Source organism: Scomber scombrus, chromosome 17, assembly GCF_963691925.1.
Source record: "Scomber scombrus chromosome 17, fScoSco1.1, whole genome shotgun sequence".
NCBI classification, from domain to species: Eukaryota; Metazoa; Chordata; class Actinopteri; order Scombriformes; family Scombridae; genus Scomber; species Scomber scombrus.
In genome coordinates this window covers 9057926-9085882 of record NC_084986.1, presented here as the reverse complement: position 1 = coordinate 9085882, position 27957 = coordinate 9057926, and the positions used below count along the sequence as shown (strand labels likewise).

The window sequence follows — 27957 nt, the reverse complement described above, 5'->3', positions numbered from 1 at the left end:
TAGGCATCCAGGAATTGAGTGCAGCAAAGCAAATATACAAAGGATATACTAAAGGGGGGGGGGGGTCGTCTGTTTCCAAACTCTGTCAGAGGGGAAGTGAGGTCTGAGTTCTCAGACTTTGACTTAAACAATTACTCAACTATCAAAGTTTTTTCAAGCAAAAGCAGACCTCCCATTTCTACATGATGTCCAGTTTTCCTTTTCTGCTAAAAAAAAAACAACCCAAGTGCACAGCTACAGCCAACTAGAGAATAAATGCCAACTTACTTGAAAAAGCTGTCTCAAGCTGACCTGTTAATGCTTCCAGCTGACTCATTTGAAAAGGATAAAACATGTATATGATGGCTACGTGCAGGATATCATGCTAAAAGGAAAAGAGTCTAAAGCAAAGTGCGTCAGGCAAAACTATCTTTACCAGCTGATGATCTGTGTAGAAAACATGTTGGAGCAGCATTATATTGCAAAATACTGTATCTCACCATAGTTCAGTTTTATAAATAAAAATGTAGACTGTTTAAGCAAATTTTTATACTTTCACTCATGTGTTTTTGGCTTTTTGGAAGGCTAATTTAAAAAAAAAAAAAAAAAAAAAAAAAAAGACTACAACCCATTTTCTAAAATCCTCCCACGAAAAGTAATTGGTTAGTCGTGACTTAGCAACCATAACTAGGCCTGTAAAGCTTGGTATTTCTTTGTTTTGTCTTATTATGTGCAGAAGTGGCATGCTTTGGGGCGTAGTTAGAGCAATACGTGGTATTTGAAGGGAGGTCAATTAATTAATTGATTTATCGACTAATTGTTTCAACTCTGTGTTCCATATTTTCTACTTGCAGAATAGGCTGAACACACACACACACACACACACTAAAGAAGAAAAGAGGAGTCATGTTAGCATGAACAGTATTTTCCATGTGAATGCAGGTTTGTGAATTGTGACATATCTGCACTCTGCATGGTTCTAATGCACCCATACACTTTCATCTGGACCTGTAACCATGGCTGTGTGTTTGTAAGCACTGACTGTGTGTACGCATGCATGTGCTTGGCCAGCATGTCCGTGTGTTTCTGCATGTGTGTGTGCATGTGTGTGTGCGTGTGCATGCATGCACTCATCTGCTTGGCTGCCCAGTACCCGGTCAAAGCTAGGGCAAGCCGACCAGAGGAGCAGAGAGGAACAAGTTAAGTGGGCACCCATGCTGCATTAATGAGGGGGATGGCGGAACCTGGCAACCCAGGCACGTAAACCACGGGCCCCTGGAAGGCCTTCAAAGGCTCCACTGGCTCATCAGCTGGCGGGGAGCTAACCCCATCTGACAAGACATGGCACCCGCTCTGAAGGAGAGAGTGCCTCACCTCCCTACGCACTCTGCAGTGTACGTGCGTGTGTGTGTATGTGAATGTGCGCTAGAGAAAGCAATACATGTTTTTCCATGTGCATGTTTCTAGTGTATGTGTGTGTGTGAAAGTGACTAGTGTGAAAGTTAAAGTACCAAATGGATTACACTTTAAAAAGGACAGCACGTGTGTATCAACAATCTCTTAAACATCGACCAGCTGAAATCATCTTTTTAATCATTTTCCCGCTTGTCAGCAGTATGGGCTTACTAAGGGCTTGGAGGGGTTTTAACTCAGCCCTGAATGTGTTCTCCCACTAATGTTAGGTAACAGACCGTTTTGAGAAATGGTCGAACACAAAATTACGAGAAGCAATTTGGCCTTGAGCAGTTTTTTTGTGACATAAATATTTAGTTCACTTTGGTGTATCTTAGCTCGGTTAAGCCTTCCACGCTCCTGCTGTGGAAATGAGACAGCTGACTGGCCTTGGGGAAACCTTGGACTTTGACCACATACAGATACTAAAGCTGCGAGTATTTCAGCTGTGCTCTAACATTAACTGTTTACTGAAGCTGCTAGAAAATCATTTTCAGGCCTTTGATAGACATCAGGGAATCTACTTTTGATATACACAGCATTTTCCATTTTATTCATTTAATTGTGTATGCTACCTATACAGTGTAGCATATTGGTGCTGCATTACAGAAAGAACAGGGTCTAGTGTTATTAGTGGCAGTCTTATAACTTCAGCACTCCGAATCATGACACAGTGTAAGAGAAATGTAGGAGTGCTGAAATCATAGATGGCGCTAAGCAACCGCTAACAATGTTGCTCCCAAAAATTAATTTACTTTCAGTTTGACCTTAAGTAAATAAACTGGGACTATTTCTTCTGATTCAATCTGAAGCGAAAGTCAGACACAGATCTTTCAGACATGATGGTCCACTTAAGTAGTGTAAACAGCTTCCCATCAAGATGGCAACAAGACAGCGACTGGAAATCACACAAACACACAGATCCTACGATGACTGAAGTATGTTTGGCCATTTGGAAACATCCTCCGTTTATCAAAAAAAGTTCAGTGTATAAAACTAAGTGCTCACTTGTTTCCTGCTTCATGCATCCATGAGAAAATGTTCTGACAGTCTACACACTGATCCTCATTACCTCACATATTTCCCCAATATAAATCAATATGACTATCAAGATTAAACAGAGGGAAGTTGCCAGGAAATCACTATTGGCTTAATTAAATTACTCCACAGCATGTTGTGTATGTAATTACACCCATTGTAGTCATTTCAATTTGCATGGAGGTCAGCTGGGACTCTTTAATGTATCAATGGTTGTTAATTTCTATTGAGTGGAAACCAGACCAGGTTAAATCTCTCATGTCTACTCATTGATTGGTCTGTCGATATCCTTGGCAAGAAAAGAAAGGGACAGAGAGAGAAAGAGGCATAGGGAAACAGTTTATTAATAGGTATTCCAGTAGACAGTAACGCAGACGTGTGTGTTGTTTCTATCACACATCCCGTCTGGCAAAGTGATGCGTCTCTCCCCTGTCTCCTCCGCTCCTCGTCACCACCCTTGCAGGGTCAGCGGACGCCTTCGCATGCCTGCAGCTGAGCGCGGCTGGCTGGCTGTAAATGTGTCTGTCTGTGCGTGTGTGTGTGATGTTCGTGTGTGTCGATGATTACGTGCGTATGAGCCCATGTGTTAACGTGCAGATGTGATTTTAAAATAAATCCACGGAAAGTTGACGTGTAGGGGATATTGTTATGCGACAACTCTTTTTTTTTTGTCAGAAATGACTGCATATAGTTTAACACCTGCAGTGGTTGAGTATAATCAGACAAATAAATATAAGAGCTATGGCTTATTTGTTTCGTAGATGATCGGGCCACTTGTAAGGCTAGTGCCCTCTGCCCTTAATCTTTTGATTAGGCTAGAAGAATGGCAATCTGGCAGCCAGTTGGGTTTAATCCCATGAAATCAAAGCTGAGGGCTTATATTTGGTCCACATCCTTAATTACTGTCCATGTGTGCGTGTGTTGGTTATTCACTGCGAGACACAAAACAGAAAAGATTAGTGACATTTGGAGATGGATTTGAGGCTTGCCTTTGTCTACAGAGTGCTGTGCTGCAACACTTGATCTCGTCTGGGGGAAAACAGCTATATACGTTGTGTTAATGTTGTGTTGAAGAATACTTTACAACTCTATGAAAGATGGTTAAGAACATGAATAAGATTGGTATCCAACCTGTTTTGAGTTTAAATATAAACACTCACTAGTGTCCTTGAAAAAAAAAGTACAAGCCATCTGGTACTGGTTTACAAAGACCTTGATATAATAAACTTTTGTTTGTATTCTGCTATATCAAGAAGACCTCAAGAGCTTGTTTCTTGCCATGTCACACTCAGGGACACTCATGGCCCTTGACATTAAAGGCCAAAGGTCATAACCCTTGACTGCTTCAGGGATGGGATGTAAAATTCCTCCAGATCAGTCAACCAGGTAGGATTTTCTGCTTGTTTTGATGGGGTAAATCACTGCGGGATTACTGTTCTACTGCATTTTCCCCTAATTTGCTGTAAATAACAATGTACAAAAACTGCACAATCCCTTTTGTTTAAACACACTTCTGTATCAGACAGATATTTAGGGATAACTTGTGTTGATTTTAAAGCCCTTTGTTAGCAGGAATGATCAATATTTACTTTTTGGTTGAACTCAAGTTAAAGCATGCCCCTTTCAACACAAACACTCAGAGAATGTCACCATAAACAGCTATTAAATGTGCTAGCAGCTTCACAGATATGTTGCCTGTAAAGGCCTGGATGTCATCAACATGATGCCCCACAGTGCCCATGGGGGGCAGAACAGAAGAGGCTTATGAGATGGCTGGCTTTACCTCACACAACCCACAACCCACTGCAGTGTGTAAACAAACACCAGAGGGCATTGTGGGTAGGGAACATCCTCCCAGAGCCCATGGCCCTCTTTAACCTCATTCCTCTCCCAGTTACCACGGTTTCACCACTACAAACCCCATGGCAACCTTATTAGCATAAATCTGCATACCACCCCTCTCCTTTAAAGTCTGTCTGACTGACTGCTGAGCTGGCAAAGGTTGTGCTTATGTAAGCAGAGTCTAACAGCTTGCAGTTAGATGGTAAATACAGAGGACGTTCCTCAATAAGTATAACCCTGAAACCCCTTTATTATCTACCCCTGAAAATCCCGTCTGCTATGCGGGTTTCTGAGGCGATGTGCAAACTGGGGCTTCTTCCAGTGTGGTGAAAACAACTTTTTTCTTTCCAGTGACATCATCTCACGTTTTCATTACTGTTTACGGGAATAATAACCACCTCTGGTTTTATTCTAATGTAAAGCAGAGAGAAAGAGGGAGAAAGGCAAGATTCAACTTGTGGCTCTGCTATTTATTCTCAGTGCTGACAAAATCTTCCTCGTTTTATCTGTGCTATGGTTGGTTAGAGCTCTAAACAGAGCATTACCTGAGACAACATGAAGGAAATCCCAAAAAAAAAGAGACGCCGTAAAAAGAACACAAGCAACAAAATAAGTGAATGCACATTTACTGGAGGGATTTCTAATAGAAAGAAGCGACTTGTACAACAACAAAAAAAACTCAACTCACTGGTGTCATCTAGAGCTTTCCCAACTATTAACCAAGCATTGGTGGATAAAAAGGATCTCTGAGGGGCTATTAGCACAGTAATTGCCATTAAGAGAAAGAAATGTTGCGTAAGAGCTGCCCAGATAGACAGTTATCTCATCCAATTGCAGCCGAAATTGGATTGATGTTGGATCGGAGTTGCATAGCCTTTGACTTACCCTGACAACAGCGTTTTGAGATGTGGTGAAACTAAGCGAAGGCGACAGCGGTTATGCTCCGCAGTTGACGGGAACGAGACCATTAGAAAGGGAACAGGAGAATGAGAGCGAGACGTGCATACAGTAAAGTTAGAGATACTGTACAAGCGAGACACAAAGAGGCATAATAACCAAGGAAATTCTATTACATCCCATTGTGAATGGTTAGCACTGGCTCAAGGCTAGACTGGGTAGTTTCATCCAATACAGGACAAAACAAGGCTAGCCAGGACTCATTATCCACATCTATGACTTTTTTTTTTGCTTGAATTTAGATTCAAAATTACGTCACCCAGCTGTTGAATAATGATCAGTGGCTTGAGTCGCAGATATCCTCATCCTCTTGTACAGGACAGAACATTCCAACAGCTACATGGTGCTACCATACCCATCCAAGGCTATTTTTAACCCTCAACATAAAATCTCCTTGTAAGAGGCAGCAGCAGCAGCAAAATAACATTTTAATCTTCCAAGTGTCTGTGCGCACACACGCACACACACGATGCCCGGACAGAGAAGAGAAGAGGACGCACATGTGCACCTACAGCCTGTGCGCTCGCATGCATGTGAAAGATGAACTCAAAGGTGCGAAACATCACAGAGAAGAAGAGTCAAGTCAGCGTAAATGCCACCGACCTTTTTAGAGGAAAACATTTTTACGAGACCTGACAAGCAAAACATTAGGCTACACTCGGTTATTTTTGTCACCGCTGTGCCTGCAGGGCGGAGAGACAAGCGGCAGCGAGAACATGTTTTCTTAGCACTTCTTCCGTTTGATTGGAGCTGCCAGGCATTCCCAAGGTGTCTGATCTTGTCTAATTGTTGCCAGTTTAAATTCAGCTGGAGCACGGCGTCCTTTAAAATGGTCTGTTTCCTCACAGCTGAGTTCAAATAGTGTCACAGATTAATCAACAACAATTTCACTTGAAGCTTTTCTATATCTTTTATCATTATGAACAGAATTCTTTTGGGGGTTTTGTTTTTATTTTAAAGATTTTGTTGGCATAGACGCCTTTATTTAGCAGTAAACCGACAGGAAACATGGGAGAGAGAGGGGGTGTGACATGCAGCAAAGGACCTCCGATTGCGCTCTAACCACTCGACCACCTGCGTGCCCATTCTTTTGGTTTTTTAATTGGTGTTCAGAGAAAATAAGAAACACCTTGGGCTCTGGGAACTGGCAGTGGGTATTCATCTTTATTTTTAGACTAAACCTTAATTCGGTAATCCAAAAAAACATCCATAGATCATTCGATAATGCGATTAATCATTCATTTCACCCAACAATTCTCCAATTAGACTTGCAACCAAGCAACATGAGAAATACTTGAATAACTTAGTGTAGTGTTCAAAATGATGTCAACCGGCTGGTACAAATTGATCAACATATTTGTCTTGACTTGCAGACATCCTCATCTCTGCAGGGCAGGACGGTCTGAAACATATCCAAACAGCTACATGTGTTTACACTAGGGCTGGGTAATATGGACAGAATCAAATATCATGATATTCTTTACCAAATACCTCAATATCGATATTTTAACAATATTGTAGGGTTGACTAGTGGTGCTTTCACAAAATATTTACGCAATGAGATTTTTGATAAACAATCATCAGTAATGTAGATATAATGACTAAGTGGATAAAGGCAGAAAATATAACAGTCTGTTAAGCTCAGAAAAGTACATTTTTATGTAATGCAGCCTTTAAAAGCAGGAAAAGACAACACTTATTCCATATCACTATTTTACAATATTCAAAATCTAAAATGATATCTATAAAATATAATGCTACCGATATATCGATTTATACAAATTTAAATAAAAATGTATTGGCCAGTCCTAGTTTATACAATGTTACATTTAAAAACATCCAAGCGTTATCAGTGCCTCCCTATCAAATGACAATGTTGTGACGCCTTCATGCTTTTTCTCAAACCCGTCTGGCAGATTTTCAGTGTTAGAGAGGTCACATGAGGATATCAGGGGTTCACACAGAAGACAACAGCTGTGTCCCAATTCCATACTACATGGTTAATCTAGGGAGATTTTAAATGTGTAAATATGCTTGAAAAGTAAACACATTTAACACACTATTAAAAAAGTCAAACTAAAACAATGAATTGAAATTTGCATGTACTATGGAAATGGGACACACCTGAAGAGTCTGGGGTGGGTTTAAGAAGTTCAAAAACAGAGCACACACACACACACACACACACACACACACACACACACACACACACACACACACACACACACACACACACACACACACACACACACACACACACACACACACACACACACACACACACACACACACACACACACCTCAGAGTGTGTGAGCTGTACAATCAATAAAACAAGCACCAGCTGAACCAAACACTGCTCCATTCACATGCTCATGATTAATCACACCAATAAACATCTAATTAAAGCTAATGAATGGCTTCATCAAGCGCTGTTTGCTACAAACATCAACCTTATTTCCACCCTTGAAGGCAATAATGACATTTATGTCTGCCTGTGTCGAGGCAAGTTTAAAATTTAGGGCATTACATTTGATCGGATGATGGAGTGGATTATGGCATTATATAGCCTGTAGCGATGGTGCATAGGGAGGGTTTTATATGACATTACACACTGCGCTGTGGTATATCATATGGGTCCCAATTCCATAACTGCCACGGCAGCACTGTAGCGCTCCATCCTTTTTAATAGGCCTAAACCCCACCTCTGCCTTATAGCCATTAGGTTTATTAGTGTAGCTTGTACAGGGGGCAAAAGCGCGCGCACACACACACATACACCGAGGGGGGGAAATTATGGGAACAAATTCCATTAGTGAGTGAGACTAAAGGTTTATAGCCAGATGGTTAACCTGCCCTAAATCAATCTGATGAAGACTACAGCCGGACTCTCTGTCTCCCACACACACACACACACATATATATATATATATATGAATATAAATATCTCATAAAGCCTAATGGAAACTCATCAACCGGTAATTTTATTATACAAGACCTCCTTGACACCCCATCATCTGGTCATCAAGAGACGCTCTCACTTTATGATGCATAGCTATCATTTACACAGTAGGGTGGTTACAGAGGCAGTTTGGTTTGATACGTCCTCTGACGAGGCAGAATTATAAACCGGCCTCATCAATCTAACAGTCACAATCTTTGAAGATTTTTTTCTAGGTCCCAGCAATGAAATGCAAAACAGCAAAAGGTGTTCCCAAAGTATAAAATAAAACTGTTTTTGACTGGAAAATTATTACTGTGGGTGACGCTCACGTACTGCGGAAATAAAAACAATTACTGTATGCAGGTTTCTGGGTAAATAGTGTAGAAGTCAGGGTACATTATATTTGATGAATCACCAAAAAATGGTCCTGAATCTCCATCAGAGGACCATGATCTTCATGTTGGGTGAGGCAACATTCAGCCGACTCAAGTAGCTTAGCTAGATAGACATTTATTTAATAAACTATAGATAATGAACCTCAAAGAAAAAGTTCAAAATTTTGGAAAACATATTCATTCTTCTTGCTGAGACTTATTTCGACTTGTTTAGATGAGAAAATTGATACCACTCTGATGTCAATATGTAACTGGAGCATACAACTGGTTAGCTTAGCATGAAGAGGGAAATGACTAGCCTGGCTCTGGTATCAAAATCTGCATACTAGCATCTTTGTTTAATCCATATAAAAACAGAATTGTAAAAAACACTTTTTACATCTTAGTTTTTGTACAGATGATCCAAATAAAATATGATGTGTTCATTAGTGAGCTTTAGAGGTACTGGTAGATGCTGGTGGATTTTTATACCTTGGACAGAACCAGGCTTGTTTTTCTCCTCTGTTTCCAGTCATTATGCTAAGCTTATTGGCGGCTCGCCCTATGACAGTGGCATCAATGTTCTTGTCTAACTCTTGGAAATATGAGACTGAAGAACGAATAAATGGATGAGAACATTTTCCCAAACTGTTACACTATTCCTTGAAACTAATATACTTTTCTCGTATACCATACGTTATGAATATTAACTCCTAAATTTGAAACATGACACCACCATCCAGCAGGAAAGATCACTGTTTTTATATTGTGGTACATGTGAACTGAAACCGGCCTCTGCTGCTGCATCTACATAGAATGTGGAACAGGGCCACAGACGTTTAACGGTACACAGCTATTTTTGGCTGTTGCAGCGAAGCCTTTTGACTACATGCCACAAGTCAACCAGCACACCTCCATTGTCTCTGCGACCTTCGCGACCACAGACAAAAGGCACAAGACGCAAGATGGCACAAGATGACTCACTTGCAGAAAGCAAGACTAACTTTACCTTGGACGGCACGGTTGGGTCACACACAGCATGGCCTCCATTGTCTGCGGCGGAGCCAGCTGTCCTTTGGGAGTCGCTGTGTCAGCTCACATTAGCAGTGAGTGACATAGATCAGAACGAACCAGTGGTGACCAGGTGGTCCCTATGACTCAGTGGTTCTTACTAACTGACTCATAGTGAAACGGAGGGAGGTCAAGTTCAACAGTAAATCACTAAAAGAAACTAATAGAGGAAATCAAGAGCTACAGCAGTAGTGCAAGGAGGAGGCTGACCGCACACTGTCTGCAGATTTAAAACAGGACGATTTCTGACTTGAAAAAAAAGAGTGGAGGTTGGAGGTTTGAGAGAAGCTAAATAAATTATAACTGGCTTTAAACAAGCCTTTAGCCTTTTTATGCCCTTTTTTTCCTAAATGGAGGGTTATCAAACCTCTAATCATCTTACTGTAAAACCTGCAGATTAGCAAATGGGAACATATGCTAGCTCTTTGTCCTCTACAACATTCTCTTGCATTGCTCTGTGTGTTTCCAAATTTTATTTATTTATCGTTTTCCATTGAAGGAGGTCTCTGTGGAGTTTGCGTGTTCTGCCTTTTCTCTGTGGGCTTGCTGCAGCTGCCTTGACAGCCCAAACAGATGCAGAGGTTATGTTAACTGCTGATTGTAAATGACCCGCCGGTTTACACTATTGCCCAATATGTGATGGGTTATGTTCAAAAAGCACCAGAAAGCTATACATGATAGATGTGTGTATGGATAGATGGTTGCGTCTGTGAGCTGTCAGCACAAACTGTAAGATGCAAGCATGACTTTTTAAAATGCACAATGGTAGCTAATTAAAACTTAAAATGCTGCAGGCTTAAAACTGTTGTCAGCATATTTATCTGCTTCACTTGCTCAATTATTGACTTCCTCTACATAAAATAACCTAAACCGTAACTTTTTAGCTCAAATGTGTCAATTACCAAAAATGGTATGGCCCTTTTTTTTCTTTTCTCGCTCTCTCTCTCTCTGACTTGTGGAATATGAACTCTTACGAGACCCTTCTCTCACATATTACTTTCCACATGTGGAGTCCCATGAGGCAGTTCATCAACAGGTCATGTTCACAGACACTGACGCCTGTGTTACATAACTGACTTGCTGTTTTTTGTTTTCTTTTTCTTTAATTATAATTTGCTGCGCTCACTGCACCTTTTCATCCAAGTTCCTGTCAGCGAGTTTGTCTTATTGACATTCCTCAGCAATTTAAAGCCATGGCAAGGCCCCACCTAAAAACTATTAACAACAAACGCCTTGCAATAATCACAATTTTAAACTCAACACGTCACACTGAAACTCATAACTCACATCAAAACGGTAAATAAGTCTGCATCAGACCACCACAAGCATTTAAGAACACACCCAAAGTTGGAACAGTTGTGAAAACACGCTGATGGTAGGAAGTCTTTAAAAGCACAGTTACAATAGAGATGTGCATGGTTTGGGGTTTGTTAGGTTGAGCTCCTGGCTGGAATGTGGAAAGGGAGTGTACACTATGTTTACCTATAGTATATGCATGTACTTGTACACTGCAGGAATCTCTCCAGTCATGCACAAAGCAGGCAGGACAAACATACTGTCCACATTATCAGTCCTGACAACAATATTATTTCCCTGAATGCTCTTTTCTGGCATTTGATACATGAAAGTATCAAGGATAAGTTATAGGACTCCGCAAATAAAACATGCTTATATAAATAATTCTTGTAGCAAAAAAGCTTTGCAAGAAAAAAAAAATTGTATATTCCTTTGCACTCTTAGTCAAAAAAAAAGAAAAGAAAGCCAAAATGTAAAGCACAGTGATAGCAGCTGTGTGAGCGGAGATAAAACGCATTTCTCTGCTGAAATATTTACTTCTCTGAAAATAAAAAAGTATGAAAAGTCGGCGGCAAGTCTTCATTCAGTGCTCTGCAGGTGCACTGATATTTCTAGCCTCTCAGTATTTTTTTGTGTGTTTTTTGAAAGCTTTTTCTTCTCCTCTAACCTCTCAGCGGCAGCAGCTGAGGATTCAGGGATGGCCAATTTCCAGCTGTGCCTTCTAGTAGCAGCTACATTGTCTCCTCTTTTACACCCTCTCCTTTTGCCTGTCCTCCCTTTGACTCCAAGCTTTTTTTCCTTCCTTTTCACCTGCTCTTCATCTACCTTCTCCTCCTGTCTCTTCGTTTTCCCTTTCATGTTTCTCTCTCTCCTGCTCATTTCATCTTTTTCCTCTTTGCTACCCCAACCACTCCACATGCTCCTCTTCCCTCCCGCCATATCTCCTTCCCCTAACCCTCCATAACCCCGGTTTCTCCTGATACCACATCTCCCTCCTCCACTCTCCTCATTTCTCTGATTCGCCATTCTCTTCAGACCTCATCAGCTGACTGCTGCTGCTGTGGGCTCCCCAAAAAAACCTCCGCCGTCAGCCTTTCCACCAGTCTGGTGAACCGCGCCGCCATGACTGTGGTAAATACAACATCAACACAATAGGAATCAGTTCCATGCCTCTGCTGTCATTCGTCTTGGCAGAATTCTATGACGCTATTCTCTCCTCTGGCATTTTCCAAACAGTCAATTATTAACTTCAACATGGAAACCGCTCACATCATACCTTTCATCTTGCTCCATGTTGTACAAATACTCCACCATATGTAGCCTGGGTCTGGGCCTGAGAGAATTACTAACCAGCAGCACATGGCGACGGCCTCCCTCTCCATCCTTTTCCATCTAATGCCTACTGCCTTTATATATTTTATGTTTCAGCAACAAAAAGGTGTAACAGGTACACACACACACACTTACACGCACATACAGATTTAAAATCACCGTCGGCAACAAGATTCAACTTATTAAGAAGTTTCTCAAACAAAAAGAATAAAAGTTGACAGAAGAAAGTGTGGAGAGAGATCTAGAAAGACACAGAGTGAAAAGAGGTGCCACTCTGTAGAGTAAGCACGGTAAAGCACACCCCATAATACTGAATAAAAGGGCATAGTATCCTAGCAACAAGCAAAAGGAGAAGCTGCTTGCTCTGCAGTGTCCTCTGTTGCTCCTAGATCTTCAACCTTGCATCTTTCTTTTAGAGGTTCTTCTCAACTGCCCTGCAGCAGACTCGTCCTCCCATCCATTCTCCTTCGCCCTCGATCTGTTTGGACACTCTGTTGCACCCTAATAGGGGCAATTTCATCAAGTGTACATGCCATTTAACACTATTATATCTTCTAAAGGGTTTAAGAGAGTGCTTCGGTTCATACAGTGCATATCATACGCAGGGCTACGTGCCATGTATTTAAAAGAGTGGTGGGCAGAAATTCAGCACTGGATCTCGCTCTTCAAATCCTTTTAACGGAGAAGCCCTCCCTCCAAACCCTCTGCCGTGTTTCAGAGAGCTACGACATCAATGGTTTAATCCTCTTACATCTTTTGTTGACTGAGAGGGGAGCAAGCGAGACAGAGAGGATGTATAGGAGATAACGTGCTGTAAAAACATTTCCTGAAATCCCTCTTGGCTGGTTTTTGTTACTCAATTAATCTATTTTAGAGTGAGATCAGAACTAGTGCCGGCGTAGCGACGGAGACAGCCACAGGTCAAAGTGGAGGCATCAAAGAAATGGGTGAGACTTCAGAGCACACTTTGTGCAGTGGTGTTAGTACTTGAGGCATGGGCGGGTTGACAGAGTTCATTCATCAGTCAAACCTCATCCAGACATAGAAAATGTCACATACACTGCCGCACATCCATCACTTGCATGAAACCAGGGGATTATACTTGTGTTTGTCCTAATTTTAAGACTCCAGACGTCTGTACTTCTGCTCGGATGTCATTTGTTGTTTAGCTATTCTCAATGACCGACTGATCATTGCAGCTCTATACCAGATTATTACTGTCATTGATAAATACTGTATAACACCATTTTTAAATGAGTAAAGGACACTGTTAATCTAAAATCTCAATACATGTGTGAAAAGTTAAGGTCTCAGAGCATTTCTTTAATTGGTAAATAAAAAATAGTTTGTGATAATTCATGGTATGTACACCAGAAATACAGGCCAGAAATGTATGGACAATAGTTGCTATATAAAAAATGAATGAAATATTAATAAGACAAATCACAGCTAAACATTTTCCTCAAATTGTTCGCTTCTAATTCAGATGTAATTGATACCCTTCCCATTAAATAATTTGTAGATTTTATTTATTATAGCGTAACACATTCAAATATAATTATGTTTGAATACAGGCATACTCCAATTATGATACTGTCTGTGGTGCCTTATGAGAAACACTCTGAGTAAAGTGTTAACCGACCTTTGTTGCCTTTGCAAGCGGACGCCTGAGTCGAAATGTGCTGATGCTAAACTCCCCCCCAAAACAGCAGACGAGTGGAGCAGTGCGAGATCAGAACGAACGAGGCCACAGTGCTGGAGAGGAGAGACGGGCCGGCTATAATTGGCTGTCAGAAGTGTCATCTCCTCTCAGTGTGTGAGTGAGAAGAGTTTAGAATATGCTGCATGATGCCCCTCTGAAGATGAATAACTGGCTCCATTTGCCTCATCTGACACCGACCCACTCTATACCAAGTCATAATGACCTTCCTGACAGAAACTGACTGCAACAGAAACAAGAGGGGATCTGTGTTTGTAGGAATGTCCCCTTGTTCCCCTTTATCATCCAGCCAAACACTCCAAAACCAATCTCTTCCCATCCACATTTTCATTCCACTTTCCATCTATCAATCTCCACCACATCCCCTTTTTAAGATCTATCACTGCAACCAAACCGGAGGGACTCGAGATCAAAGCAGCCTGTGTGTAATCAGACATTATCTGTACATCTGCTGAACCCGGAGCTAACTCTGATGGAGTTAAAGAGGATAGGAGGGAGACCCAGGAACATCTCCAGAGTTTTTAGATAATCACCCGGACATCCCTGATGGCTGGCCCACACACGTTAATACCAGCACAAACATCCTCCAATAAACGCAAATGCGTAAACAGATGAAAAGATCAGACGTATTTGTACTTTGTAGCTCGCTCCATCTCACCCATTCCAGGTTGCCAGTCATTGATTTAGCCAGACAAACTCTTTTTTTCACCCGTGAGCTCACATTTTCATACGATTATCAGCTTTCACCTAAGCGCTTTATGATTGTCACAGTCACATCGGTGGAATCAAACGCTCTACACTTGGCCGAGTTCAGATAAATAATGACTTTGATCAGCTCTTATAATCTGAGGCCCGAGCCCGGTTAAGTGGGGTGGTCTTAATACGTTTTTGATGGAATTTCAACAGCCATCAAATTGTCGCAGAGTATTTGTCATGAGCAGCACAACTGGGACGCAGGAAAGACAGATGAAACACTTCTGAATAAATATTTAATGTGGGGTGGAGAGTTGATGATGAATTCACAAGCACTCAAAGTTCAAAGTCGGCCTCTGACCTTCCCCATGTGACTCACACTACTCTTATCTGTCAAATTTCTTTTTAATAATTCTTCTTTATAAATTTGATCTAATAAAGCATGAGGGTGAAAGGTTTTTGACTCGACTGGAGATATCTGGGGACTGAATGTTATAACACGTCTGAATACATTTAGAATTATTAATGTGGCTGCCCTGGCGGTTTCTTCATTGTCTACATTCTCCAATTATGAGCACATTATCTGGTTTTAACTTGATGCTAAAGAGAGATGGTTGTTCACTTGTTTAGCTCATTTCCTTTCAATATGACGGGAGGTATAAATGCTGATAAAAGTAAAATATTTTCGCAATAGAGAACTACAGAGACTTGATATCTTCCTGCATCACTGGCTTTGTCACATTACATTTTGGGCTGGTAACAAAGTTGTCTATTGAACAGTGGTGCAAGCTTAACAACCACCTGAAAAGGAGGTCAAGCAGCTGCATAAGTCTGGTGCGGTTCCTTTATGGTGTGAAAGCAAAGCAGACCAAACACATCTTTCATCGCTAATACATCCTCTTTAAATCAGATTATGTATTCTTCTTCCTTATTTGGCTATTACAGCTAGACCCACTTTTTTTCTAAGTTTATTCTATGTATTTGTTTTTGGTTTTTTAACGCTGAATTTATATATATATATTTGCATGTATGTGTATATGTACATATGTATAAATGTATGAATGTGAGTGTAGGTATGGGTGTACATGTGTATTTATTGTATATGTATTAGTACTTAAATGGTTAAGTAGGAGTAGTTTGGGAATACTTATTTCTAAATTATGTGGATACACCCGTAACTCTTTTTTTTCTTCTTCCTTATTGCTTAGACTGTTATGTCTCAGCCTATAATATTCATAAACAATTCATTGTTTGGGAGCTCTTTGTAACCACCAGAGAAGAAAAATGAATACATAAGTCGCTTTAAGACGTGCATGACTTGTCACCAGATTTTCCAATGTGGGTCCATGATGAGGCATGAAGACAGCCCCCAAAACTGTCCGATTAATGTTTTACCCATCAGTTCATATGACTTCATTCTCATAGCTCCTGGTTCGGTTGTGAAAATAAAACTAGACCCAAACTAAAATGCTTTTTTGTCTGGTACCAATTGAAGCAATTATGCACATGTATGAGCTTAAAGTTCAGGGAAACAGAGTGGTAAAACAACTTTTTCCTTCATCCAAATGACACAGTATGGACAACAATACACTACACAGACAGATGGCCACAGTAGTCTTAATGTGAAGCAGTACTGAAAGAAAGGAGGAGGGTGGTTACACTGCAAGCTCTCCACTGGAATCAACATCCAAATACATATTCCCAACCCCCAATCAGTTCATTCTCATCATTGAGTCAGCTTCATATATCTGCATTTATGAAACAAAAACAAACACATAATCCCCTTTAATTGATCACTTGTCATCAAAATATTTGAACCACTGTTTGTTTGTTTTTCCAGGCTCCAATTAACAAGATCATTTTGAGAGAAATGTCTGTCTCAAGGCCCATCCCAAATCCAAACAGAACCATGTTTTCCCCAAGTTACACAGTCCAGTCTTGGCACTTGAACCTGGCCTGCGAGAGGAAATTAGCCTCCAAAATAGCAGAGCGAGGTTACCTGAAACCATTCCAAAAAACTTCCTGAGGATGGAGCAACAGTGTTGAGACTGAACAATTCATTCCAGATGCTTCAGCCGACCCTCAAAACTCCACATTATCTCACCCATCTCCAAGCCTTGCCGCCAATTTCTTTTTTTTTTTTTTTGCAGGCACTCTAGTAGTCATGCAAAAGGTCCAACTTTCACAGTGAAGCTGTTATCATCTAAGCAACAAATCAAGTGCTCCAATATTTCTTTATTGCTGCAGCAGCAATTTTCCAGTCAGATTTTCCAGTCAGCCACAACAATTTCACAAAATCCAAAGGAAACGTCTCTCAACTTGAAAAAGAATGAGCCGTTCCATGTGGCACCCAACTAAAGCGGCCCCATGCCAACATTTTAAGCAATCTATAACTGTTAAACTACTAGTTGGAGTGAGGTGACAGCATGATCTAAATGCAAGCAAGGTGATGACATTTGCTGACTCCAGTCTCCAATGTCACAGCACCCAAAAGCAAAGAGCTGACAGACAGAAAATCTAGATGAATGTCTCCTTCCTTCCAGGCCCCCGAAAGGAGCTGATGAAGAAGTGTTCTGTCTCGGAGTTGCTGACTTTTGGCAACCTGGGACTGTTCCACTCCTTGTCAAAAGGTCACTGGGTGTGATGCATAGACAGAATCAAATTGCTGATAGTGAGTTTACGGTGCGGCCCCAGATGGTTTTTTGTCACAGTGCCACCTGAACCCAGTTACTCTTTCACACTCCCTCCTGCGTCTCTAGTTTGCATCTTAATCAGTTGATTTGATCTCATCCCCTCTGACATATAAACCACAGATCAATAAGGGCGTTGCCACGGGTCCTGTACCGCTAATTAAAATCAGCTCCAGACAGTTAAGGACAGGCTGACACTGGGACAAAGGACAAGAGAGGAACGGTTCATTTGCTAAAACCTTGAACAGTGTAGTCACGCTGGGTTGCAGAGGACATTCTTTCAGCGCTTGTTTCCAAATGAGTCAAAAGAATGTTTGGTCTACAACTATTTTCATAATCGATTACTCATTTTGAATCAAGTTTTTCAGAAAAATATATAAGATTTTGTCTCCAGCTCCTTAAAAGTGATTATTTTCTGATCTATTTAGTCTTCAGTGACAGTAAACTTATAATTGTTGGGTTATGGACTGTAGGTCAGAACAAAATAAGACCAAACAACTAATTAATTAATTGAGAAATATTTAAAACAATCATTAGTTGCAGCCCTAATTTGGGTGCAAAATATGTATGTGTCATTCGCAGTTACAACGTGTCCTAACCTCACAACGGCGTCCAACTATCATGTTGCATCTCTGTCCACACTGAATCCGTTAAATATGCACTTTGCAAGTTGAAGGTGGGAGAGTACTTGCCATACTACATTTGTACTTTTTTAAAACAGAATACACACATTTTATATTGTGATATTTCGAGTTTTCGTTACTGGAAATGACATAAAATCTAGCCAACAGTAACTTAATCAGAAACTTCCAGCTCCATAGGGATCTCCCTCCAGCCAGCTGCCACCTCATTTGCATTACCGTTGGACACAGCAGAGAGAATGATCACCCGACCCTGCAGCCCTCCTCAGCTTACCTTACTGTCTTTCAGCTCTCTGTTTTTTCGGTTGAAAAAGTGGAGAATCTAGCAGCTAAATAACCAGATGTTTCTCTAAAGAGTTGGTGGAGACCAAAATAGACCTCAACGGAGGATAAATCCTGGAAACACTACTCCAAAGAACTACTCCTGTGTTTACAGCTTGTAGCGCTACTCTTAAGTGGCCAAAAAGCCAAAAAAAGGGAATTAAATTATTCAATACATGCTGTGATTGATTAAACATTATTAAGAGCAAGAATGAATCAGCTGTCTGATGGCAATCTGATACATTTTCAAGTTTGGATTGACTTGGCGCTTCAGATATCATCAGCTAAACTCTTCATTGTTTTCAACCACTAGTGTTTTTCTACAGTTATAATAATTGAATTAAACTGAAATTGAGTTTAATAAAAAGGTCTCTTGTGTCTCCAACTTGCCAGCAAGTGAGTCACTTTGTTACTGAAGTGTGTGAAGCTCAGACAGAAAATCAATATCAATTCCCTTCGATGTCAGATGTAATTTTCCAAAAAAGAAAGAAAATTTGTTTTAGATGGAGATTTTAAACTTGTAGCTCTGCATATTAATACACATCAGCTTGTTGGGTATTGTGTGTCGGAAAACCCCGGGCATTCAGAGCAGATGAGGTTGCCAGACTATGGCATAATTATCTATGCAGCTACAGTAGGATACAGCATAGGAATTATGAGCTTATCACCTGAGAACATGACAGGTGCAATTATCTGCTTCTTAAAATAAGCCATGCTCAGTTAGGTTTCCATGTGTGAAAATATAGCTGATTACTAAAAGCTATGTCTTACATAAATTTTCTTTACATTAAACAGACAAGTGAGGGAAGATATTTCGCACAACCTGAAGCAAATGTTCCGTTATCCTGACTGAACCCATCTCATCTGTATGATAAGCCCCCATCCCCACCCCAAAGCATTCTTAAAAACTACATAGGAATGATTGGGAGGACCGCACCCTGTTTTGAGTGAGTCACTTCAGACAGACACACACACACACTGAGCTGACCTCACTGTGGCTGGCATCATTCTGCATGGGTCAACCAGCATGGAGGCCGACCAGGCCCAAACCTATCCCCATCCCCCTATCGCTTACTTCCCTCCGCTTCAGTGACTCTGAGGCTAGGCGTGGGCGCCGTACACTCGCCCCACTGATCATTGCTGTTGCCTAGGCGACTGAGCAACCCAGCCCCTCCAGCAGCCTACTGCCCAACAATCAGAAAAGAAGGACACCCATTTAGATCACTGAAGACGTAGAGGAAGATGCAGAAAGTTTATCAAGCAGCGTTTGCTTGATGTGACATCAGAAAAAAGCCGAACTTTCAAACACTCCGGCACGTCAGAGGCGATCACGCCAACATAAAAAAGCATGCAGGACTTCTTATAAAACTTATTTTTCTGTTACAAGGCACTGGCATTAGATCATACAGCGAGTCCATGTCTGTGTGTGCAAAAGGCTCATGCTGGCTCAATAACCTCATTCTGTCGGCTGAATGCTGTGTTGATGGCAATGAACGGACAGCAGATCAGACAGCAGGTTCATGAGGACTGAGAGGGAGTTGGATGCAGATGGAGAGACCGGAGAAGTGAAGTATGTCAGAAAAGAGAAGAGAGGGAGGTAAAAGTTTAAAAAGAGACAGAGATAGAAGGCTCGAGTGGTTCTGTTTTTCATTTTCTTTCGTTTTCCATCTTCCTGTCTGTTCCTCATTCAGTGCAGCCTCATTCCTGTTGTGTCACCAGTAAGAGAGAGACCCACTTCCTCTTTTGTTTATCCAGGAATGTGGGACATCCTGACAGGCTAGCTTTTCATTGACAGTATACAGCTGAGAGTTCCCCCATGGCTCTTTATGTGTGTGTGTGTGTGTGTGTGTGTGTGTGCGTGCGTGCGTGCGTGTGTGTGTGTGTGTGTGTGTGTGTCTACTACATTATCTATGTTATCAGCTGGCCAAGCCTCACACAGGCTGATAACGTGCTGGGAAATGAGAGCCAGTGAGTCTCAAACTCACTCATTACCTGATGTGACTTGGTTAGGACACAATCCTAACCTATTCATTTTAGCTAATACAGTCATTTGATTTTAGTCACTAATAGTATCTGTTGTTCTTCCTTTGAAGTTGTGATAATGCATCCCTCCACCGCTGCAGGGGTGACGTTACAAGAAACCAACTCAGCATCTTGTAACACAGAAACATGAATGTGAGTGTGGACAAACAGGATATCAGCTACAGAAACATCCTATTCCTGCTAGACGCCCTCTTTATTTAGACCCGCAGACAAGCCACACAATGACTTGAAACCACAGCCGAGAGGAAAACACCATTGTGTTGCTGATCCTCCAGTTTCCTTTGAAATGAAAAAGGAGCTCACTCAAAGAAATGCAAGGCTCACTTTAACAAACTGGCTATGATTGATTGATGTACACAATATAAACACTGAATGATATGAACACAATATACAGCACAAGATATCAAAATCCTGACTGGTTCTCTAAGAAAATTAAACTATACTCTCAAGAGATACTTAAATACTGAACTTGCCCTTTGAAAGATTATTGATGAAGCAACTCAGATGCTTCAGTTACATTTGAATGTAACTATCAAGGCAAAGGCACTGACTAATCTGTGTTAGTATGATGAAACATACACACACACACACACACACATGGCCAACTGGCAGGGCTGGTTTTACAGTTTCATTGTGAGCTTATAGGTCATTTCACTCCCCAGGGGTAAAAGTGAAGGAAACAGAAACAAGAGAGATGGAGAGAAAAGCCTCTAAATCAGAAAGGAGAAGAGTTCACACTCACTGTGGCACCCACACACATGTTGATAGGACAGGTTCTGGTTTAAACATGCAATTTTATGACTTCTCAGTGAGGTAATTAGGACTAATTTGAACCTGAGTGGGTAGGTTTATAGGGTGACTCAACAGAGTGACTAAACGTAGGAAGACATGGCCTCTTAGGAACAGCCCAATTTACTCAAGAGAACAAACGTAGGAAGCCAGTGCAAGCTGTCTCCTTTGATGTGAAACAACATATTAATCAAATTGGTAGGAATGCATTAGGCTGAAGCTTGAATCTCATTCTCCAGTGGATTTCTAACATATCCAACTGGTTTCTGAAAGACTCATGCAGCTCAGTGGTCTGATGGACTCTGTGGTAAAAGCATGGTCACACCATGAAGTGGCTTTGCGAAATGTACTTGCAAGCAAGCTAACCATGAACATGTTAGCCAGCTAGGACAAGCCAGTGTTAGTCAGCCACAATAGCTCTCCGAGTTTCTTCCTATTTCCTCTACTGGGCCACTTTCCACTCCCTTGGCATTTTGTTTGCAGGATTTAATCATCTCCGCCAGGGGTAAGCCGGGAGGGGTTCGTGCGTTTGCTCGTGTGTGTCCCCCGTATATCTGCCTGCAACTAAACTCACATACTAGTGGACTCATCGGCCTAATATTTTTTGTGCAAACTTATGACTGTATGCTGAGGAACCTTTCGTTTTTGCAGTGATTAACAATTTTTGAAAAACCTATTATATAATTTAATTCCTTATGAATCTATTATAAAGCTTAGACTTTTGTCTTTTCAGCAGTCCTCACCATTTTACAACATATATTACAACATAGTAAAAGGCATTTCCAGCAATCTGCTAGGCTAAAGATAAGGCTTACCTTGTCTGTTGCAGGCTACGGAGCCCCTGAGGGGACATGAGGCAAAAAAAAAAAAAAGGTGAAAAAAAAAAAAAAAAAGAGGCCAGTTATCTCAGGATCCCGAGATAGGTAAGTCGGGATCCCAAGATAACTTTTTGTTATCTTGGGATCCTGACTTAGTTATCTCAGGATCCTGAGATAATTTTTCAAGGTCAATGTACTTCCGGATCAGTTCAGCAGCCATCGGGATAACTTAGCTTCAAGAGGCAACGTGGAACCATGGAGGAGGATTTGGAAGACTACCTGATTTAATATCTTTATATTTGAGGCCAAGTTCGAAATAAAACTCTATGAACTGCTCCATTGTTGTTTTTCTTGTCTTCCATGATACCAAACTGACCCGGAAGAACATTGACGTCACTACGGAGCACCTGAGGGGACACGGAGAACAGGGGGAAAAAATATGTACTTATCTCGGGATCCCGAGATAAGTACAGATTTTTTTTCTTGACCTCCATGTCCCCCCGGGGGCTCCGTAGCAGGCCACGTTTTGACCTTTGCTGTGACCCAAAAACTGGCATCCATAGAAAAGTTTGAGCTCATCTGAACTGGAGCATATGCTGATTAATTCCATAACCAGTATATTATGATCTACTAAAGTTAGGCAGAGATACAACATAAAATGAATCCCTGTTTCTGTTATCTTTGCAGTTATCTTGACTAAACACACCAGGTGGAAGTTTGAGTGCACTCTTGCGGTTTAATAAGAGTTTCTTTCTTTTTTTTATTAATCTCTTAGCTAACAAGCTTGCTAACTGTTTCATTAGCTTGTTCACTAACGGGACAATACGTTTTAACACTTTATTCAAAAGGTTTACCATCCTAACTATCTGCAAACATTTGGTCTAAGTTTATAGTCTAACATTGGAGGCTTAATGATATAAAAGTGGAGCTAACTATTAATATTACTATTACTATTAGTTGTCCCAACACAGCTACTACTAACTAAATCTATTTGCCAAATCAATGTTTTATTTACAATATGTTTTATTTCCCTGAACCTTACTAACATTAGCAAGTGTACAGTATCTTACACTGAATAACTACAACCAAATAGCATCAGTTTCTTAAATAAAACATGCTTTGTTGAGACAGCAAGTCCTTCATCATATTGGTTACGTCCTTTATTGGTCTTTTATTGGTTACAGCAGGGTTTCCCATACAATATCAACATTGCCTGATTGCCTGATCATTTCTCACTTCTTCATCCGAGTCAGAGACACCTCACTCTCTGGCTTATTTAGAGTCATTTTATCTGTCGAGTTAGAAACATTGTTCCTCCATAGCCGTTTGTCAGCTAAAAGGCCAAGGGAATGTGTGAGGGTATGTTAAAGGTCAACAAGCATTATTGCAGAGTGGATCTTTATCAGTTCATCTGGCCAATGTCAAAGCAACACTTTACTGTCTCGCTTGGCCACTTTGTCTTAATGTCATGCAGCTATACTCCGCCCAACACTGAAGGTCTGTTTCTGTATGGCACTATAAAGGGGGGGCTAATGCACACTCTTTGTGACAGCATCATATTTCAGAAAGTCTTTGAGTGGAATTGGGTTCCAGACCACCAAAAGCGAATGCAGACATTGAAAAGCCCAGAAATAGAAGTCACTATTACAGATTATGAAACACAGTAGTACTCAATGTAGCCCCCGCTGCTGTGTCTTTTACTTTCTTCAGAACAGAAGTTTTCACTCTACTCTCACATTACAGCACACATCTAGCCCTAGTAAACATGCATTCACACAGTCTGTATCCCCTAAGGGAGAGGAATGGTTGGTGGTGGTGTGTGTGGGGTGGGGTGGGGGTGGTGGGGTTGTTAACCGTGTCAACGCACAAGAAATTAAATTAAGCAGACAGCAGGATGTCCCCCGAAACCCAACCTCATTTTGGTTCAATATGCCCTGCAACACTCCCCACCACTCCACCCCCAAAGCTTCCCAGCCAACCCCTTACCACCGTTCAGCCACTCCCCCAACACCACCAAGACCCATTGAGGGCCCTTTGCTGGACTCCCTTTTATACACTCCTCTCCCAGTGCCTCTTTTTCTTCTAAAGAAATGGAGATTTTCTAAATTTGCATTAGCCAAACAGATGAACAAATGTTTAAAAAAGAATGGCTGAAAAGATATGAAAATGAAGAGTCAATCAAGTTTGTTGGTTTTACTTTTAAGACAGATTTCTCCTCCTCCTCGCCTTAGTGTCTGTGTGTGTGTGTGTGTGTGTGTGTGTGTGTGTGTGTGTGTGTGTGTGTGTGTGTGTGTGTGTGTGTGTGTGTGTGTGTGTCTGGCACCCAGACAGATGCTGTTCATTTAGCACTTGAGCGGCAATCCTCAAGCTTGTCTCCTAAATGCCCAGGGGAGCCACTGGCATTTGGACAGCATTAAATAAAGCCACTCTACAGACCTCACACCGTGGCCACATCTGACCTCACAACATGGTCACTCCACTCAGATTTCAACCAGTCAATTGAGTCAATCTGTGCGGTTACAGAAAACCAATTTCTTACAAGTCAGTCCTGTAGAAACTAGTGCTGACCTGCAGGCAATTAAAAATTTTATCCAAGCAGGTTTTTGAGAATTATTCATCAAGTGGAGTGATGAAACACTTATTTCATCTGCCTGCATCCGGGTACAGCCTACCAGCTTGTGCAATAGTAGATTATGATCAATGTCGTATTGCTTTGTCTTTGTTTTCATCGATTGACATCTTGGGTTATTTCACAACACAACATCAATACGAGTTCTGTTTTTTCTACACGGGTTGTTCGCAATTATTTAAAAGCCGTAGAGATGTTCAGCTTTGTTTAGGACTAGATAGCATCGATCAGATCGCGATTGCATTGCTTTTAACAACGAAATAATAAACCTTTTCTCAATTGAATCAGGTCTTTTTCATGCTAGTCGTGTGACTCTATGTGTCTGTATGTCATTGTCAGTGATGAACACACGGAGCCACAGCCTCAGGGGCACACAATGTCACACATCTAGCAAAACAGCGGCTTAGAGAGGTGCTAGGCCGCTGCAGACACAATATTGATGTTACGTAATGACAGCCAAACACCGCCCAAAAATGTGTGTGTTTGCGTGTGAATCTATATATATATATGTGTGTGTGTGTGTGTGTATGTGTGTGTGTGCTTCCGGATTAAGGGCTCCCTCAGCTCTCCCTCATGCATGCTTCCATCCTTTTGTATTTGTTACCTTCACGATTTTCACACTGCACAATTACGGGAATGTGATGGATAACATGTGACCTGATCTGATTTGAAGCTGCTTGCTTTAATCTCCTATTCCCTGCTTTTGCTCTGTACTTGTACATCAGGGTAAAATGAAAAAATGAGTAAAGTTTCATCTGGATAGAGGATTTCCTCCCCCGCCCCCCCGAAACAGAATTTATTCCTCTCGCCAAACAGATCATGGCGAGTTACCAGCCCATGTGCTAGCTAAACGAGGCTTAGTATTCTCCTGTTCCATCATAGCATTTTCATCCCTCTCGCAGCTCTCAGCTGTGTATTTAGGTCTTAAAGCAGGGACATTGATTTCTGGTCCCACGCCATGCATTTCTGACAGTCCCTAAGCAGACATGAGTGCTCTTCCACAACCAAAGACAACAATGATAATCAGTGAACGACCCTCCCCCTCCCAAAAAAAAAAAAAAAAAAAAAAAAACAATCAATTTGCTCAAGCCCCCTCTAAAAGCTATTAAGATAAGCCCTACTCCTTAAGGACCAAAAGAGCAGTGACCTAAATCAGTGCAGATTCAAATGATGGAGTAGCGTGGGACTGTAAAGGCCACTTAAGGATGCTGCGTGTGCACATGCATATGTGTGTGTGTCATAATCACCCCAATCAAGACGTTACTGTGTGGTAAAACCAAGACCATCCCCCCCCCCCCCCCACCCCCTTGTTAATCCTTCACAGCAGTTTTGATCAGCATATGTTGTTAGTGCAATCACACACTGTTGGCAACTATGCAACACAGCCTGATTGTATTATCGATGAGAAACAAACGCTACAAAGAAATTAAATGTAATTTCAAAAGCCTCAAACCAGCCTTGTTTGGAGATCTTTACATGCAGCTGGAAACTTTCATTCCTTGTGACAAAAACGTGAAAATAAGATCAAAGGGCCAAATAAACAATGTTGTGTCCAATGTAATAGAACCTAAAAGTTTTTTAATTAAGAACTCACATTTGAGCTGATTGTTTGGACTCTTTTTGTGTGTTAACCCTGCATGCAGATTATGTGACAGCCAGGTGTGTGTCAAGGTGGGGGCGGTGTATGAACTCACCATTGAGTCCATTGGGGATGCTCCTGTGATGGTGTGGTGCTGACAGGTCGTCCATGGACCTCCTCATGGTGGGGCCCAACTTACTGTTCTCTGAGGTGGGCTTGTGTATGTGGTTGTGGTGATCAGGACTACCAGCACTACCTGTGCTGGACGTACTACTCCCATCCCCGACATCCCTGACCGTGCCCGTACCCCCGTTCAGGTTGGTCAAACTGGACTGACTGTCTATGGAGCTCCTGGAACCTGCTCCGTTCCTATCCTCATCCAGCATGAGGATGATCTCCTTCAGCTCTGAGTTCTCCCTCAGCACAGTCTCCTGGTTGGCCTCCAGCTCCTTCAGCTTCATCATGTAGGTGCCCACCTCCTTCCACATGGCACTGGCAGTATAGCGGCCAAAGCGCTGCCACTCCCGGGACAGCTTCTTGCCCTTCTGTCGGTCATCGTCCAGGAAGCAGCAGAGCTCCCGGAGCTCATGGTTGTCGTCCTGCAGCTTCTGGTTGATTTCCTTCAAGCTGCGGATTTCGTGCAGGTGCACCTGCAGCCGGCGGTTGATGTCTTTCATCATGTTGCCATGCTCGATCATCAAGTTCATTTTCTCGCCCTCAACCCTCCTTAATCTCCGGACCATCTCCTCTTTGCTGCACCGCAGCAGCTCCTCGTCCGTCAGCTGGCTCAGGTCATCACGGGGCCCCTCGGACGGATTTTTAGCCATGACTGCCCTGGCTGAGAGTCTCAATTCGTTTCAAGAGTGGCTTGCAATTAACTGTCGAAACTCAATTAACCAAGCCTCAGTTGCGGAATTGTGTTCAAATAAGAATGCATCGTTCAAAGTATGAAAGCATCGTACTATTTTAATATCCTGTTTCAAAAGCCAATAATAAAAGAGCAAAATATTAACGTGATGGTAGCACAACCTGTGCATGAACTGAATACCCTCAATATTTTTTTAAAGGAAAATCCTTTATGGATCTGGGAAAGAAGTGATGGTTACTCACATTCCGTCAATAACGAAAGCACATGATTTGTTTTTTAAAAATTGATTTTCAATCAGGTCCCCGATGCAGAGTCCTGTCAACACAACACACCGCGTCCTATCGCAATGTGCGCCGTCTCCGCTGGACATCGCTCCATTCAAAACGATGGGAAACATAAAAAGCAAGAAATCTGAATGCAAATTAAATCTCGTTTCACACTAAAACGGCTAACATTGAAGTAAACGCGATACCTCTCTCTGTATATAAAAGCCTACTTTTCTCAGCGGCGGTGCGTTTCACCGTAAACGACGCTCCTCGGATGAAGCCTCTCTGCTGAGGCTTTGGTGAGTCGGTGGACGGAGGACTCAAACCTTTTCCACACAGCTAGCTCGGAATTAGCAGCGGACCCCCTCCTCCTTGTCCAAATACTTTGGTTTGAAATCATTGAAGAGGATTGCAGCCAAAACGGCCAATCAAGACGTGGGAGAGGAGTGGGCAGCAGGTAGATGAAAAGTGCGCTGAAGACTCACAAGGCATAAGCTCAGCCCTCTTAAAGGAACAGTAAGACATGTTCAGCACTGTAAAAATACACATTAACCATTATGTTAAATAATACAATTTAACTAGATTATAATGTAGGACGTTTATTTTATTTTTAAATG

The 27957-nt window shown here is 41.6% G+C and overlaps 1 protein-coding gene across 2 annotated transcripts in view; it reads right to left on the bottom strand.

Moving 5' to 3' along the window:
- ccdc85cb (coiled-coil domain containing 85C, b) overlaps positions 1-27792 on the bottom strand; it is a 47638-nt gene extending 19846 nt beyond the window's left edge. For both annotated transcript variants that reach the window (XM_062437561.1, XM_062437562.1), the window contains exon 1: positions 26322-27792. In XM_062437561.1, coding sequence (XP_062293545.1) covers positions 26322-27033 — 712 coding nt within the window. In that variant the 5' untranslated portion in view covers positions 27034-27792. The remainder of the gene's footprint in view (positions 1-26321) is intronic.
- Between the last annotated feature and the right edge of the window lie 165 nt (positions 27793-27957).